The sequence below is a fragment of the Vidua macroura genome, chromosome Z (assembly GCF_024509145.1).
Source record: "Vidua macroura isolate BioBank_ID:100142 chromosome Z, ASM2450914v1, whole genome shotgun sequence".
Classification (NCBI taxonomy): Eukaryota; Metazoa; Chordata; class Aves; order Passeriformes; family Viduidae; genus Vidua; species Vidua macroura.
In genome coordinates, this window is record NC_071611.1 from 40,587,393 (window position 1) to 40,602,078 (window position 14,686).

Consider the following 14,686-nt stretch of genomic DNA (forward strand, 5'->3'; position numbering starts at 1 on the left):
TGGGGGAGGTAGAGAGATTGTATTTCTCTGCTGTTCTGTCTTCATTATGTGTGCAAGGTACTTCACTACAATAAAACTTCTCTGGAGCATTTTCATGCTGTAGTTCAGTTCTGGTTTTTAACTAGATAAATATAGTTGACTCTTGCCCCTGCATTTAATACTGTGTCTCATGTGTCACTCTAATTTATTTTAAAGCATCCTCTGTCCTGACAAGTCCTGTTATTCAGCAGGAGACTGGGCTTTTATAAAGGCATTGAAGATCCCAGTTGGATCTTGCTGGGATACTGCCCATCTGCAAGTCTTTCAAGTTAACAAACAGGTGTATATTTTCAGGCTCAGCTTTTGGGTCACCTGTTAAGGAACCTGGTTTGTTTTTTTCTGTTTCTCCTACCTGTGGTCTAAGGGCTGGGATTCATTTATATCATAGTTGTTATTATTAATATTCACGTTAACATTAGTAATGTTAGTATTGATAATAATTAATTATTCTTGTTATTTTTCACTTTATTCTTAAGATATTGTTGCAGATACTGACCTCTTCCTTTATCTGAAAAAATTGTATTTTAAAAGTTTCAGGGCTCAAGTGGAAAAAAACCCCATATTTTCTTCACTTAATACTCTGATAAGCAACAGTGGCCTAAAATCTGCAGGTTACTGCTACAGCCCTTGGCTTTGCTGATACATTTGGCAGTTCTCCTTCTCAAAAACAAGCAGAAATTTGTGCATGCTCTTCACAGTTTGCTATGAAATTTTAATCATCTTTGCTACTTGGGTGTTTGGGTAGTGAGTTATTTGTGTGCATAACACACCCAGTCAGAAATAGCTGACCTGGTGCCTGGTGACTACAACACATGGCTTAAAAATTGCCTCTGAATTGTGCATTTTGCTGTCTTACAAGCTTGAAAACTTCCAAGGGTTTTTCATAATTCTGTAGTCCTGGTTCTTCCCCTCTCTGACAGCATCCTGGCAACTGCCTTACTTGTCTTGCTTGCTTGTTTCTGTCTTTCCTTTTTTGCTCTGCTGATGCTGTCACACTTGTGTTTCCTTGTGCCTAGTCCTGCCAGTAGGACTCACAGGGGCTAGTTTCTGTTTTGCATTTCATATTGCTCTGGAGTTTGTAAACCACTTTTTGATTAAATCTTTACAGCAATTAAAAATAACCAAAACCAATAAAGGTGTCCTGAACATTGCTTATTACCTTGCTTATGCTGAAAATTATTCTCCACAGTGGGTAAACTTATTATTTACAATCTGTGCCACAGCTGCCCAGTAAGAAATACTTGATTGGCAGCTGATAATTTGAAGTTCATGGGGTTTTTTCTGTGTCTCAAATCCTGCAAACCCCTCTGGAGAGGGAAGCACTGCTGTGTGATGCAAGTCTGGTCCCTGCTGCAACAGCAGCTGCACCACCTGATGTTCAAGGTCTCCCTTGAACCACGTCTTGCTCCTCTGCAGACCTGCACGGCTCATCCTTGAGTTTTGGCGAAGGAGTTTGAGGCCACTGTTTGCTCCAGGAAGGATCAGGGCATTGAGAGCAGCGCCTCTGTGTGCCTCAGAAAAGCTGCAAACACCCCTGCAAGGAAACTTCTACATGCTGACCCTGCTCTGTGCTGCCTCCTCCTTTCTGCCTCCTTCACTTGGACCACAGCTAACATAGCAAAGCTCAGCAGAAACACCAGTATAGCTTGGGCTATACAGGTGTATGGTGATGGGCAGCAAGGTGCTAAATAGCTCCCTCCCATACCCTCCCAGCCTTCTCCAAATCCAAATTGAAGGACTTTCTGCACATTTTCTCTCAGCAAGAAGGTTGCCGCATATGGAAGATGCACATCCTAAAGGGGACGGACGGGCTGGGAATCCAGATAACGGGAGGCAGAGGGTCGAAGCGGTCCCCTCACAGCATCATTGTCACCCATGTGGAGGAAGGCGGCTCTGCACACAGGTGAGGTGACAGTGGTACCTTCATGGTGGTGGGTCTGATGGAATAACCATGGCCATCGCTGTTATCTGGGTTCATGAGATGAGTTCAGGGGTTTTGCTCTCCCATGGTGTGAGAGTGAGAATGTGGGCATTTTCAGACTAAAAATTTATTTTTGTATTTCATCACTGAAGCTTCTTCTAGAAGGTTTTGTCCAAACCAGACAGATCAAACACTTGATTGGTGGTGGAGGGAAAACCAAGGAGCCTGATGGCTTGTTTGGGATTTTCCCCCAAGTCCATTTTTGGAAGATGTGCCTTTCCCATAGTATCAGTTGTGCAACCCTAGGGTGCTCACTGACTGCCCTGCTGTTCCTGATGGAGTGGAGATGGGGTGGAGATGGGGCTTGCTGCTGTTCCCTTACCTAATCCAGTGGGTCACAGAGAAGACTTGTGGAGTCTCAGCCCTGCAAAGAGGGTGGAATTCCCCTGGTTATAACAATTATTTCCTATGGGCACCTTTCTGAGCCCCTTTTTCTGGACAGTAATACTGCACTGATCCAGGTGCAAGCTTAACATAGTGAGATCATATGTTGTCCATGCCTCCACACCCCACCACGCTCCAATGGAGCCCAACACTGTGGTAGAACCACCCTGCAGCTCCATGTTCCCACTCTTGTTTCTGCAGGGATGGCAGGCTGATGGCCGGCGATGAGCTCCTCATGATCAACGGGCAGTCACTGGTGGGGCTCTCCCACCAGGACGCCGTGGCCCTCCTCCGCTCGGCCGCTGGCCTGGTGCAGCTGGTGGTCTCTAGCAAGGTACAGACATCTCCTGGGTGGTCTCACAAATGTACATCCACAAGTTGAACAAGTGCTGCGTGAAAAGGGCGTATTTTCCATAGGGAATCACGTGTGCACTTTTGCTGCTCTAAATTTAATGCATTGCAAGGGGAAATATATCAGTAGCTGCCATGAATCTGTGGCAAATCAGCACAGTATAGACCAAATTAATGATTTGCTTGTATTGTTACTGTCACTCAGTGTGCAGATGAGTATTTATTCATGCAGACGTTACCTAAGTTTCAGCCAAAACCACTTTCTTAAAATTACATGCTAAGTAAAGCAGGCTGTTCTGAGCCTCTTCTGCTTCCTGCCTGCATAGCCTGTGTACTTCTCATCTCTGTCCTATCTGTGTGCCTGAGATTTCTTGAAAATTATCTCTTGGCTTTAGTTCCTTATTTTGTCCTTGTTAATAGTGTGGAATGGAGCTCTTACAGATAAAGGAACATGAAACTTTAGGGAAATGAGACTGAACTCATTTATCAGTTGGACTCTTCGTTCTGCCTTGATCACTGAAGAGGTTGAGGGGATATTACATAATATTTTGCATCTTTGTTTAAGAAAATCCCGCTCACCTCTATTTGCTCTTCTCCATGGAGCTTATCCTGCTGCCCCGGACCTGGATTGCTGCAGGTGTTTGGTGGGTGGCCAACCAACTCCCAAAAGCACCCAGGGATCTCAAATTACGACCTGCCTGCAATGTGGGGGTCACCGGGGCCTTTGAGGTGGTGACAGGAACGTCTTGGCCCAAACAGTGCACTCATATACCTGCATTTCCAGGGTGGCAGCAAGCCACTGTGTCAGAATTTTAAATTTTCTTCTTAGCTTCACCTTCAGATTTCCCCTGCCATCGCAAAGCAGGTTTCTCTGGTTTTAATGTCTGGATGCTTTTAAGGCTTCCCTGGATGCTGCATGCTCATGTTTTTCAAGAAGAGGCTCTATTCCACCATATCCAAAGTGAAGAGCCTGTGACTTCTCTAGCATTTCTGTTAGACATTGAAGTTCATTGCAGACCTTCTTCAGAGTCACAAGTGTTTATTCTGGAGATACCACACTTTGTCCTGAAGTAGGTAAATTTTGTGTTTCCCTTAGACAGCTGGTCTCTGCCAAAGCACAAGGCAGTAGACTGCATTTGTTTCTCCTTAAAATTAAGTGCTTGTTCCTATGGTGACCTCATGAAAATAATCATCATGCATAAACTTAGGGCATAAAACTTCACTTTCCTGATCAGGCTGTGAATCTGCTTGTCCTCTGCTCTGTGTACTTGGACAGTTTTCATATCCTCAGAAGGGGACTTTGAAAGGCAAGCAGAAGGGGATACAGCCTGTGCCATATTTCTGTCAGCCCCAGAAAAGGTGTAGATAGGTGAAGTGTTCCCTTGTAGCTCCCTCTGGGTATTATTTGTTAGTATAGGAATGCAGCTTTGCCTTTTGGTCTGGCAATCAGTAACACAGAATTTGTTCTGAAAGCAGTGAGTCTGTCTGGCCACTGCTTTTGGCTGAGGCACATGCTTGCCTGCCAGAAAACATGGCAAAGACTGGAAGCAGATGCTTGAGCATCAGGAATGAGTTGGTAGAGGATTGGTGGGTCAGTTTTCATTGTATTGTACTAAGTAGCATTGTCAGGGTATTATTCTTATGTCTGTAGGTAGATAAAAATGTAAAGGGAACATCCATAGGGAGAGAACAGGAGCACAGGGGGTGATTTGGGTTGCAATGAAATGAGTAATGAGGTCTGTCAACTCTCAGTTCACTCTCAGTGACATTTACTAAATCCAAAGTGGGGAGGAACAGGCTGCCGAAGAAGCATTTATTTTAAATTCTTCTTTATAAAATCTAAATGTTTTAAACATGTATTGGCCTGTGTTTACTATATATACACTTTAAAACCAAGCCTGCTTTTTATAACCAGACCATTAAAAGTTTGTGCATGTGGAAGTATGTAATACGGGGAGGATTACCAGGGAGCTCACACTGGGCAGGTGAGATGGGGCAGTTTTACTGTGACACTGGTGTTTTTCTGCATGTGATGTAATATATTGTGTTGTATCTCGGGTAGGAATCTTCTGAAGGGGATCTTCTGAAGTATCCATCTACCAGTTTGCCAGACTTGCTCAGCACTTGCTCAGTCCAAGACTCTGTTTCTTGCACTGACAATAAGGAAAATGAAGAGCTGGAAGAAGATGTGAAAGGAGTGAATGTGTCTCCTGAAAAACTGGTTGCTGTAAGTGTGTTTTGGTGTGACATTTTTACTCTCTCTCAAAGCCCATTTGCATCTGTCAAATTCTTCTAAAGCCTGACATGGAGCACATCCTCGGGACCAGGCAATCCCATCCCACCCAGCCCTCCTCTGCGTGGGATGTGGGGGAGAAGCTGGAAAGGGGATGGCATTTACCATAGCCCCTGCCATCTCTGAGCTGCAGCAAGGCAGCAGCACAGGGAACAGGAGCTCTCGAGGCCTCCAGCCTATGTTGCAATCATGGTTTTGTTTTTATCTTTGATTGTTTTCCACCCACTTCCACTGCTTTTGTTGGATCTGATGCAAAGTCTCTTGCCATGTTTATGCAGTTACATGCTCTTCTTTCCCCTCCTGTTGTAACAAAACTTCTTTAACAGTTTATGATCCAAGTCTTGAAGTTTGTATTTGCTCTGTCAAAGCCAGCAGACACTTTGGAGGAGGGATAGGAATTTCTGGCTGTGAACCATAGTTGAAGTTCTGAATAAATGCTGCTGGTTGATAATCTCACTTGCATTCTCTTCAGGGCTGCATTAAGAAGAGATTAAGTGGGTTATTGTTATTTATTTGTAATATAGCAGCTCTATGAAACTTCATAGGTCTTCTGGGCCTTTCTTGTATGGTGCAGACAAAAAAATAAAATCATGTTTCTAATCTAAAGAGCTCGTGGACTGGTTTTCTAGCAAGGGAAGGCAGATGGATTCACTTGAAGGTTTTATCTACTTCTTATTTTCCCTTCTTGTCTTCCCCTCACACTCTTTTCTTTTAAAATAAATCAGTTAAACCTTTGGATGGCTCAGATATGATACTGGTTTTGTGATTTGTTTTGATTTTGTATTTTTACACTTACACCTGAGCAAAAAGACTGTTCTCCAGGATGAGTCTCATGATGCTGGTGTTTACTTCCTACCTGCCTGTCATCTCTGACTTACTTTGAGTCAATGTTTATAACACTCTTATACATCTTAATACTCCGACAAATTTTGTTACATCTTCACTGTCTTCTCTTCTATGTTCCATGGTGCCTTTTTTGGGGGATGAAGGGAAAAACAAAAATTGTGGGACACTTAGCATGCTGATGTTGATGTAATGTTTGTGTGCGAACATGAGTGGGCATCTAAGCATTCTTTCGACTATAAAAATACTTTGAATTCTTCTGCATATCATGCTTTCCCTTCTGGTAATTTCTAATAACGCTATGGCTCAGCAGCACTTAAATACAAAAATCAGATATGACAAAATTTAATTATGTGTGGCTTCAGGATTAAGCTCCCTGGCATTCCACTGACTCTTTCAGCACACACTGGGAGTTATTTGTCACTTGGTTTGCTCATGTCTATTCCAACAAGGCTCTGCCTGGTTGCCAGTGATGGCTTTTTCATCAAGTGTTTCCTTTCCAGATTAATGTAGTGCTCATGGAAGCTCAAGATGGTTGAGGTGCTCGTGACCATGAGGACACAGCTGCATGAACCTCCCAGAGCCCTTCTGCTTGGACTTAAGTTTAGAGTCTGCCCTGATGTCCATCCCAGTGCCATTGCAGCTGGCAGTGGTGGTGGTCACTAACTCAGAGCCAGCTGGATTTGCCTGCCTGTCAGGCACTCTCACCCCTGATGGCAATAGCTCTTTGCTTTCAGAATACATCATTGGAAGGTTGAAGGGAAATCACAGAAATCTGGGTACAGTAAACACTTTAGAAGAGTAGCAGCAGGTTTTCTTTATTTTTCATTGTCTTTTCTGCTTCTAGTAATTTCTTTTGTTGAAAGGATGTAATTTAAAGAAATGTAATAAGTTACTGGTGATATACTTTCAGGACCTCTCTGTTTTTGCTTGATCTGCAGATGAAATAATTGCTTTTCTGATCCAAAGTGCAGAATGTGTTTTTGTTCCCCTTGCAATTGCTGTGTCAGCCTCAGAGTGCAGACAGGGCTCTCTGCAGCCTGGGGTGGGCAGTCTGTACTGTGTAAACCTCTCAGCTTTACCTTCATCCTCATCCATCTCACTCAGGTCTGGGCAGCCTGAGCTGGGCTGGGCTGTGCAAATACTGCATACCACAGAGGAAGGTAAATGTATGAAAAAGATAAAATTCATGTGGCTTTTTTCACCTGGCAAGACTGGGGGGGATTTTTTATAGCAAAGCTTAGAAGCTGATTTCAAGGCCAGTATGAAATCGAAGTATCACAAGATTTTTTTTTTTTTAATGTATATAAATGCTTAGTCCAATTCCAATTTATTATTGCAAAATTGCTTTGGAAATTACTGCTCTGTGCTGCTCTCACGCTTTTGATGATACTCATGTGTCTTCTCTTTCTCTCACATATATTCCATTATATCTGTACTGTAGATAAGGAATGACAGTGTGGCTGAGGATTAAAGCAGGAACTAAGCTGGACTATTTTTAATCAGTGCAAATGTAATTGTATTCGACTTTCAGGATGGGTGGTATTCAAGGTCTGCACCAGGTAACTGAGACTGTGATCTCAGTCTAAGAGTCAGACATTTTAGATTTGAAGCTGCCTCTCAGCTCAGCCCTGTCCAGGGGTTACCTTTCTTGCCTCTGACAAGAGGTTAATGGATTTTCTTGTTTACTCTGCGGGCCTTTGGAGGGACTTAAAGGGATGCTGTCAGGTGTTGGGTGGTTATGTCATAATGAGTAATTCAGAGTGTTTTATTGTCAGCTGAGGCTTCACTGTCTCTTTTCTGACCCAGAACAATGTCTATCTAATTCTTAAACTGGTCTAGAAGATACTAAAAAACTTGCAGGTCCTTCTAGGTTTGTCAGAGGTATTGTGTCATTAACTTCTCTGTGAAGTTGCTGAATGTTCAGAGCCATAATGAATAGACCTGATGGACTTGCTGCTTTAGCACCTGATTGCCTAAAGGCTGAACCAGGCAGAAAAAACAATCACTTGGAATGAAGATATGTATTCAAATATTCATCCTTGTAACTACTGAGAACTCAGCTGGACCAGACTCTTAAGGAAAGTGATGTAAGTTGTCACTGTTTTGAAATGGGACACCCCCCGCCAAGACCCTTCCAACCTGGCTTATTTTAAAAATCTGTGAAAAAAAATAGTAAAAACGAAAGTTATCTTTTCTAGATGCTGGTCATTAAAAAATTTCCCCATGAGCAGTTGTTTTCAACTCTTTTAAGTTCTGCTCCAGCATTTTTGGACAGGGAAATAGAGTCTGAGCAAGTCAGCTTCTGCAGGACATAGCAGAAGAGTTTAGTGACATTTGAAAACTGCAATTTAAGAGAAGTATCACTTTAAGTCTTACTTGAAAGTCTACTTGTTAAGTTTCATTAATAAAAATCACATAATACAATTTAAATGGAGTTCTGCTTTTACAGTCTTCTTATATAAAGCCCTGTTTAACATGAAACATGCCTTAAAGTTTTAACTTCATTAAGACTTGTGCTGCCAGGCAGGAAAAGGATTATATTAATATCCTTAAAGTGCATTTCTTTCAGGAGTAGTTTGTCCAAAACGTTCCTTAACTTCAGACACGAAGCACTGGTCAGAGTGTTGTGTTATCCTAAATGGTCCTGAGACATTTCAGGGATTTTAAACTCCTCTACCCCAATCCATATTTTGCCATGTACAGTTGACACTGCTATTCTAAAATGTCACTATTTATGTCCAAGTGTGAAATAGGATAATATGATAGTATTTGCCTTATTTTTAATTCTAATTCTCTTTTACTAGTGCTTCTGTTGCTTGAATCTGTCATTGCACTGCTGGCTGGTGGAGCAACCTGGGAAGTGAACTCTAAAGAGAAGGCTCATCTACCAAGAATTTGCAAAGTGTCCAATGAATTTGGGGGATTTTTGGTCCCTAGACAGAAGCATGTGCCATTCTTAGTTCCTTCAGGAGTTACTTGCCTTTGTGTGGTTCAATATTTGATAATCTGAATATTTTTTAAATGTTCAGCTTCAGTGACCAGCTTTATATTAATGGCTTGAAATTTCTACAGGTTAGTAAAACACAGCAAGATGATGTCTGCCTCAGAAAGTTTGGATCTGTAGTTGCTGGAGGCAGGGATGGAAGGCTGGGGACTGCTTCTCTGTTCTTAAATCTTGTGTTCTCCCCAGATTCTTAAATCTGCCATTCCTGATGCTGGAGGCAGGACACTGAGCTGAGTCTGTTCCATGCAGAATAGAACTGTACAAGAGAAAAAAGGAGGTCACCCTCATATCTTCCTTTAGACGGGGTGCTGGGAAGGGAATTTGCCTCCCTGTGCCCAAGCTCTCCATGTAGGCAATGTCCTGGGCTGGGGACACTGCCTCTGGCAGCACGGCCCACTGCGTGACCCTCTGCTGTGTGGTATCAGGGCCTTTCTACTTATATTTACTCATGTTCAGATGACCTGAAGTGTAGGATGCGCCTTCACGTCAGTGCCGAGCGCGTTGCACGCAGAGACATCCATGATCCTGCAAGGTCTTCACTCTCCTACCAGCAACAGAAACAGGATGTCTGCTGTTAAAGGTTCCCTGTGTGATCCCGGTTACCTGATCCCCGCCAAAGCCCACTTGGGGTTTTCATGCAGGACATGTAGCTGAAAGGGGATAAATAAACCTGTTTGGTGAATGTGAAGAATTGCATTTGTTTAACTCCGCTCCCTCTCAGTTTATACTTCTTTTCTGTGCTATTGGACTGACTAGTTGTTTTCTGTCATGAGCCTTTCTGTCTTACCAGGGAATCCACGCATAATTACCTGTAGCGTGCAAGCACAATGAAGAACTGGATAACAATGCCATAACTTTAAAAACAGTCTTGGGGTCAAAAGTTCTTCTGGAAACAGAGAGAGAGAATTTCAGAGAAAGCATTAGCATTGAGAAGGAACAGGAAGCATAACTCAACAATTAAATGTGTGCAGGGCGTGGAGAGGGGCCCTGTTACTTGGAGTACTGGAATGTTTGTTCCCATTAGGGCACTGCATTCTCAAAACAGGCTGCAGAAACACAGCTCACTCCTCAAACAGTGCTGCATGGCTGGGAGAAAAGCAAGAAAAATACTTTCCTGGCAGAAATTTGCGTAGCAATGAAAGGCTTTAGTTAGGGGTGGGTGGAAGGGGAAGAAATTAAAGAGCCTGATGTGGGGTTTTTTATGTACTGGGAAGGATTCAACAACTCTTTTCCTCTTTGTGGTGATGACTGGCAATGTTTGCAGATCCTGCCCTGTGCCCCATCACTCTTGGAAGGGGCAAGCAAGGGCAGGGTCCAGCTGTACTTTGGTATGGCTCACAGCTGCTGCTCAGCTGCAAATGCTGAATTTGTTGAAAGTCTGGCTGTATGGTACCTTTCTGAGGTGCAGTCTTGTCCATCATATCGATGGGTCTGTGCCCATCCAGTGCCCTTCCCTCATGCTATGGCTGATGAGACACACTGGGTCCTACAGTGACTCCAGATGCAAGTTTTCAGAATACATATAGTTAGGAATGTGGGCAAGAGAAAATGACAAAATGCTTGGAGACCAGATCTTGTTCACACAGTGTGTGTTGTTTGTAGAAGCCCTATCACATTAAAATAAGCAATTATAGTTGGACTTGTTGGGGGGGGGGGGGGGTTGCTCAGTGATGGGCTGGTTGTAGTGCTGCAACACTGGTCAGGGCTGGGAAATATGTTGGCACACATCACATGAGCTGGGGGAGGAGGAAGAGTGCTGAAAGGCTTCCAGGGGTGCAGTGTCACTGGATTACTGTTTTTCACACATTGTAAAATTCACCTTGTCAAGGAGACATTAACATGAGTGGGTTCTTCAGTCAGGAGGGAGCTCTTCAGAGCACTCCTGTTGTTCCATGTGCCTGGCTCCCAGCCCTTCTGGGCCTTTTCCTACTGCTTCCATCTTAAAGGCAAAGACCAGAGAAAACTCTTTCACCTAGGATCCAGTACCTGAAGGGTTTTCTGTAGACATGATGCTGTGTACAAATCATGAATACCTCCTGTTGCTTGAGCTGGTGGAACATAACCTTTCTTACTTGACCGTAAATAACAGTGTGGACAATGCCCAAAGTTAAAATTTTTGTTCTTCCCATGTGATATATTTGAAAGCTGAGTCAGCAGAGTAATAGAAGCATAAGTTTATCTACAGTACAGGTTCTGCATGGTCTTTGTTTTTGTGAATGAGGGCTTTTCCCATAAAGCATCAGATACAGTACAGCCTGTCTCTCATTTGGCTGTTTGGATAAATGCCCAGTTCTGAAGGAGATGAACTGCCTTTAACAAGCTAAAAATAACACCCTCATGGCACTGGAACAAGAGAAATGCTGTCACAGCCATGCAGTTCACATACATTAGCAGAAGGATGATGCACACTCTAGAATTTTTAAGTTAGTGTGAATGTCTCAGTACCACATCTGCAACTTTTTGACTGTGTGCACTGTCCAATCTTGGTTGGAATCACGTAAAAATAATTTGAGATGTGCTGTGCAGCATCCATAATGTATGAGGCTTCAGATCCTTGAAGATGCAGGTATGAAAGACACTTCATCCACGTATGAAAGACATTTAATTCTTACATATTCCATATCTTCTTGTATACTTAGGATGGTATAAAATGCCAGTTTGGAGCTGAAATCCAAAGTTCCCACCAGTGGTGTCACAGGAACGCTCTCTGCAGCTGTTGGTTGACGTTGGTATTAAGGTCTTGTTTCATTCTCAGGAGAGCTGTTTATTTTGCAGAGTGATTATTGCATATTTTGTTCTTCACTGGGAATTAAAAGATTGTCATTAAAAAAAAAAAAAAGAAAGAAAAATAAGAGATAAGCAATTTATTGTGTCCTATGATGTAAAGGCTCCAGATCTGTGCTAAGCCATGAACTGAGCATGTATTAAACAAAATAATGGAGTAGCTGAACCAGCTTTCACACTGCTTGAGTTCCATGTTTGTCATACATTCATAGAATCCCTTAGGTGTCTGCTGTTTACTAAGACTGGTCTTCTGGGATTTCTCTGCAGCACATAGAGACATCTCGTGGGCAGTGACTAAACTGCATGGAAAGCATGTGTCCTGCTTTTTTGATGTTTAGGGGGAAAAAGGATAAAGCATAAAAAAGAGAACAGCGGGGATCTGTTTGTGTGCATTTGATTTGCTTTAGCTCAAAAGCTGTTTCTAGTGGAAAATCATAATATACTGCAGAAGAAGAGTAATCTTGTCCAAGAAGGACTGGGAGCTGTTTTGCTGCGAGCATCTTACTGTTTCCAAGGCATGTGTTGTCTGCGATACGTGTTTCTTGGAAAACGTGGCTGCGTTAGCCATTTCCTGCATTTCTTCCTATTTAAAAGGGTATTTTTTAGAAGTTTTTTCTATTCAAAACATTATGAATAATTTTAGTGACTCTTTGGATATCTGAAAATGGAGTGTGCTTTGCTTAGCTGCAGCTCTGACCAATGAGTCATTGGAGCCAGCACAGCTGGGACCCTACTTCATCAAGAACCTGCCAGCCTCTGAACAGTGGTGTGTCAAACACATTCAAGAAGGTTTTGGAGAGTCTTGTAAAAAATAAATATAACATTACCTAAGATGAGAGTAGCTCAGCTCTGCTACAGTACATTTCCAGTCTTTTTACAGACTGGGCATGGGCAGATATTGCTGCTCTCTTTGTGCTGGTGGATGCCAGGTTTTGTTTCTTGTGCAGGTTTGTGTATGACTTCTCTGTAGAATTTGAGAAGAGACACAAAAATAACTGTTAGGGGTTTCTGCCTCCTGAAGTGAATAGTAATTCCCTGTCTAGCAACTACTGCATTGTACTGAAGTCTTAGGGTTGCTTTTGAGTGCAGGCATTTGGTAAAAGTGGCAGACTAAACGCCACTATAAAAGCTTTTGTTTTGTTTATTTGACATTTCCACCTATTCAGAAAGCCCGGCAACTCCAGTTCTTGACTGTTTATCAGATTTCCTGATCTCTTGCTACACATGAACCAAGAGTTTTCCAACACTTTATTTTAAATTAAGTAAAGGAGGGCTTGGGTTTCCATTCCCTTTGGCTGGGCAGGAGGAAGTATGGACTGCTTCTGGTGGTACCAGCATGTGTATTTCCCAGGTGAGCTTCTGGGCAGGGTGGTGGAGGCTTTATTTCACCAGTGCTGCCAAACACAGCCCAAATTTGAGCCCTTCTGAGGCCTCCCTGGTGAGTGTGCAGAACTGCTGTCTGCCTTGTCAGCTTTGCACCAGGGGAGCAACCAGGGCACTGGTTTTTATAGAGGTGCCAGTTCAAGACACTGAATTAATGCTGGAATTAAGGTGATGTTCCTTCTCATTCCTCCATCCCTGGTTCCACGTGGTTCTCTGCTTTTGTGTCATGAAAGAGAGGAGAAGCAATGCAAGTGCCCTTTGGAAGAGGGGTGTCCTCTAGCTTGCACCAAAAATTGCTAAGTCTGGATTTAATTTGGGCTTCTTTTGAGCTCTGTGGTTCAGTTTAGGGAGCTCCCTGGGCTTTGGGATGTTCTGTGTTTTGGAAAAATGTCCCTTGGTGCTGCAGCTCCTGATGTAGTGTGTTCCCACTTATCAACCTCCTCCTAGATCTGTGCAGCTTTGTACATGCCATAAAACAGAGCAGTAAGACATGGAAAACTCAGTGCTCTCCAAGATTAGAAAATCCATGTCCTCTGCATCACTTGCAGTCTTAATTCTTGTAAATTATAGTGCTGCAGTTTGTAATTTATCTGTGAGATGGATCAATTAAAGTGAAAAAGAGCTTATTTAAAAGTGAAGGTGTTTTACTTTCTGTGCAAGGAAAAAGGGGCATGTGGAGTTCCCTGCCTAGCAGATACATTTAAGGCTTAATGCATGCTGTGCCCCATAAAGCAATAAGTAATTGCACAAATAACTGAAACAGCTAGAATTATACCAGATTGTGGAAAAAAAAAAATCTTGAAATTTTTTTGGAAGGTTAAAGGCTTTAAGGTGTCAGCTTGTCTCAAGGGACTAGGAAGAAAGACTTTGTGCAGGGAGCAGGTGAAGGTTTACATTGGGTGTTTGGGGCATTGCTCTGAAGAGTCTGTGCTGGCTCCTCGTGGAGGCCTGTTGGGTTCCTCCTGATGGCTGGTGTTGGGGCATTTCATGGTTAAATGTTTGGGGTAGTGCTGCTTAAGGAAAAGTTGTCATGGCTGGAGACCAGGACAGAGTGTGAATGGGACCAGAGAAGATGTGGAATTTTCGCATTGAGTTTGTGCTGGTGCACAGCCATTCCTCTTTCACATAGCTGTTCTGAAGAAGGGCAGTAGTCTTGCTGGTGGACTTGCTTTGCCAGTGCAGGTAGGACAGAATTTATTACACTGTAGACTTCTCAGCCTGGTTCTCACTGCTTCATTCCCAAACCACCAGGACAAACTGGTCTGCATGCTGCTAGCACTCCTCAGCAGAGCCAGCCAGGCTGTGCTGTGGGGAATTGGATGGGCTCGCTGATGGGAAAGGCAGCAGCTGAGGAGCTCTGCAAGGGCAGCAGAAGAGGAGTTTGCTTATTAAATTGTATCAACCTCTGTATGCTGTCTTGTTTTTGTAGATCGGCAAGGGATTGCCAAGCTGTTTGTGGTTAAACAGTGCAGACTGCCATAATCCTGCTCCTCATCTCGCCTAATTAAGAGCCTAGTCACGCTGGAGCTTTGCCGAGGCGAGGACTCCGAGGGCAGTTGTTTGTTCTGGTGCGGTGCCAGGACCGCGTGTCCCTGATAGTGCCGTTTCCTTTGAAATCAAT

General features: G+C 43.2%; 1 protein-coding gene across 1 annotated transcript in view; it reads left to right on the plus strand.

Moving 5' to 3' along the window:
- Positions 1 to 14,686, plus strand: part of PDZD2 (PDZ domain containing 2) — a 202,264-nt gene that overhangs the window by 145,483 nt on the left and 42,095 nt on the right. The window contains exons 5-7 of the mRNA XM_054003663.1: positions 1,800 to 1,942; positions 2,606 to 2,738; positions 4,818 to 4,982. Coding sequence (XP_053859638.1) covers positions 1,800 to 1,942; positions 2,606 to 2,738; positions 4,818 to 4,982 — 441 coding nt within the window. The remainder of the gene's footprint in view (positions 1 to 1,799; positions 1,943 to 2,605; positions 2,739 to 4,817; positions 4,983 to 14,686) is intronic.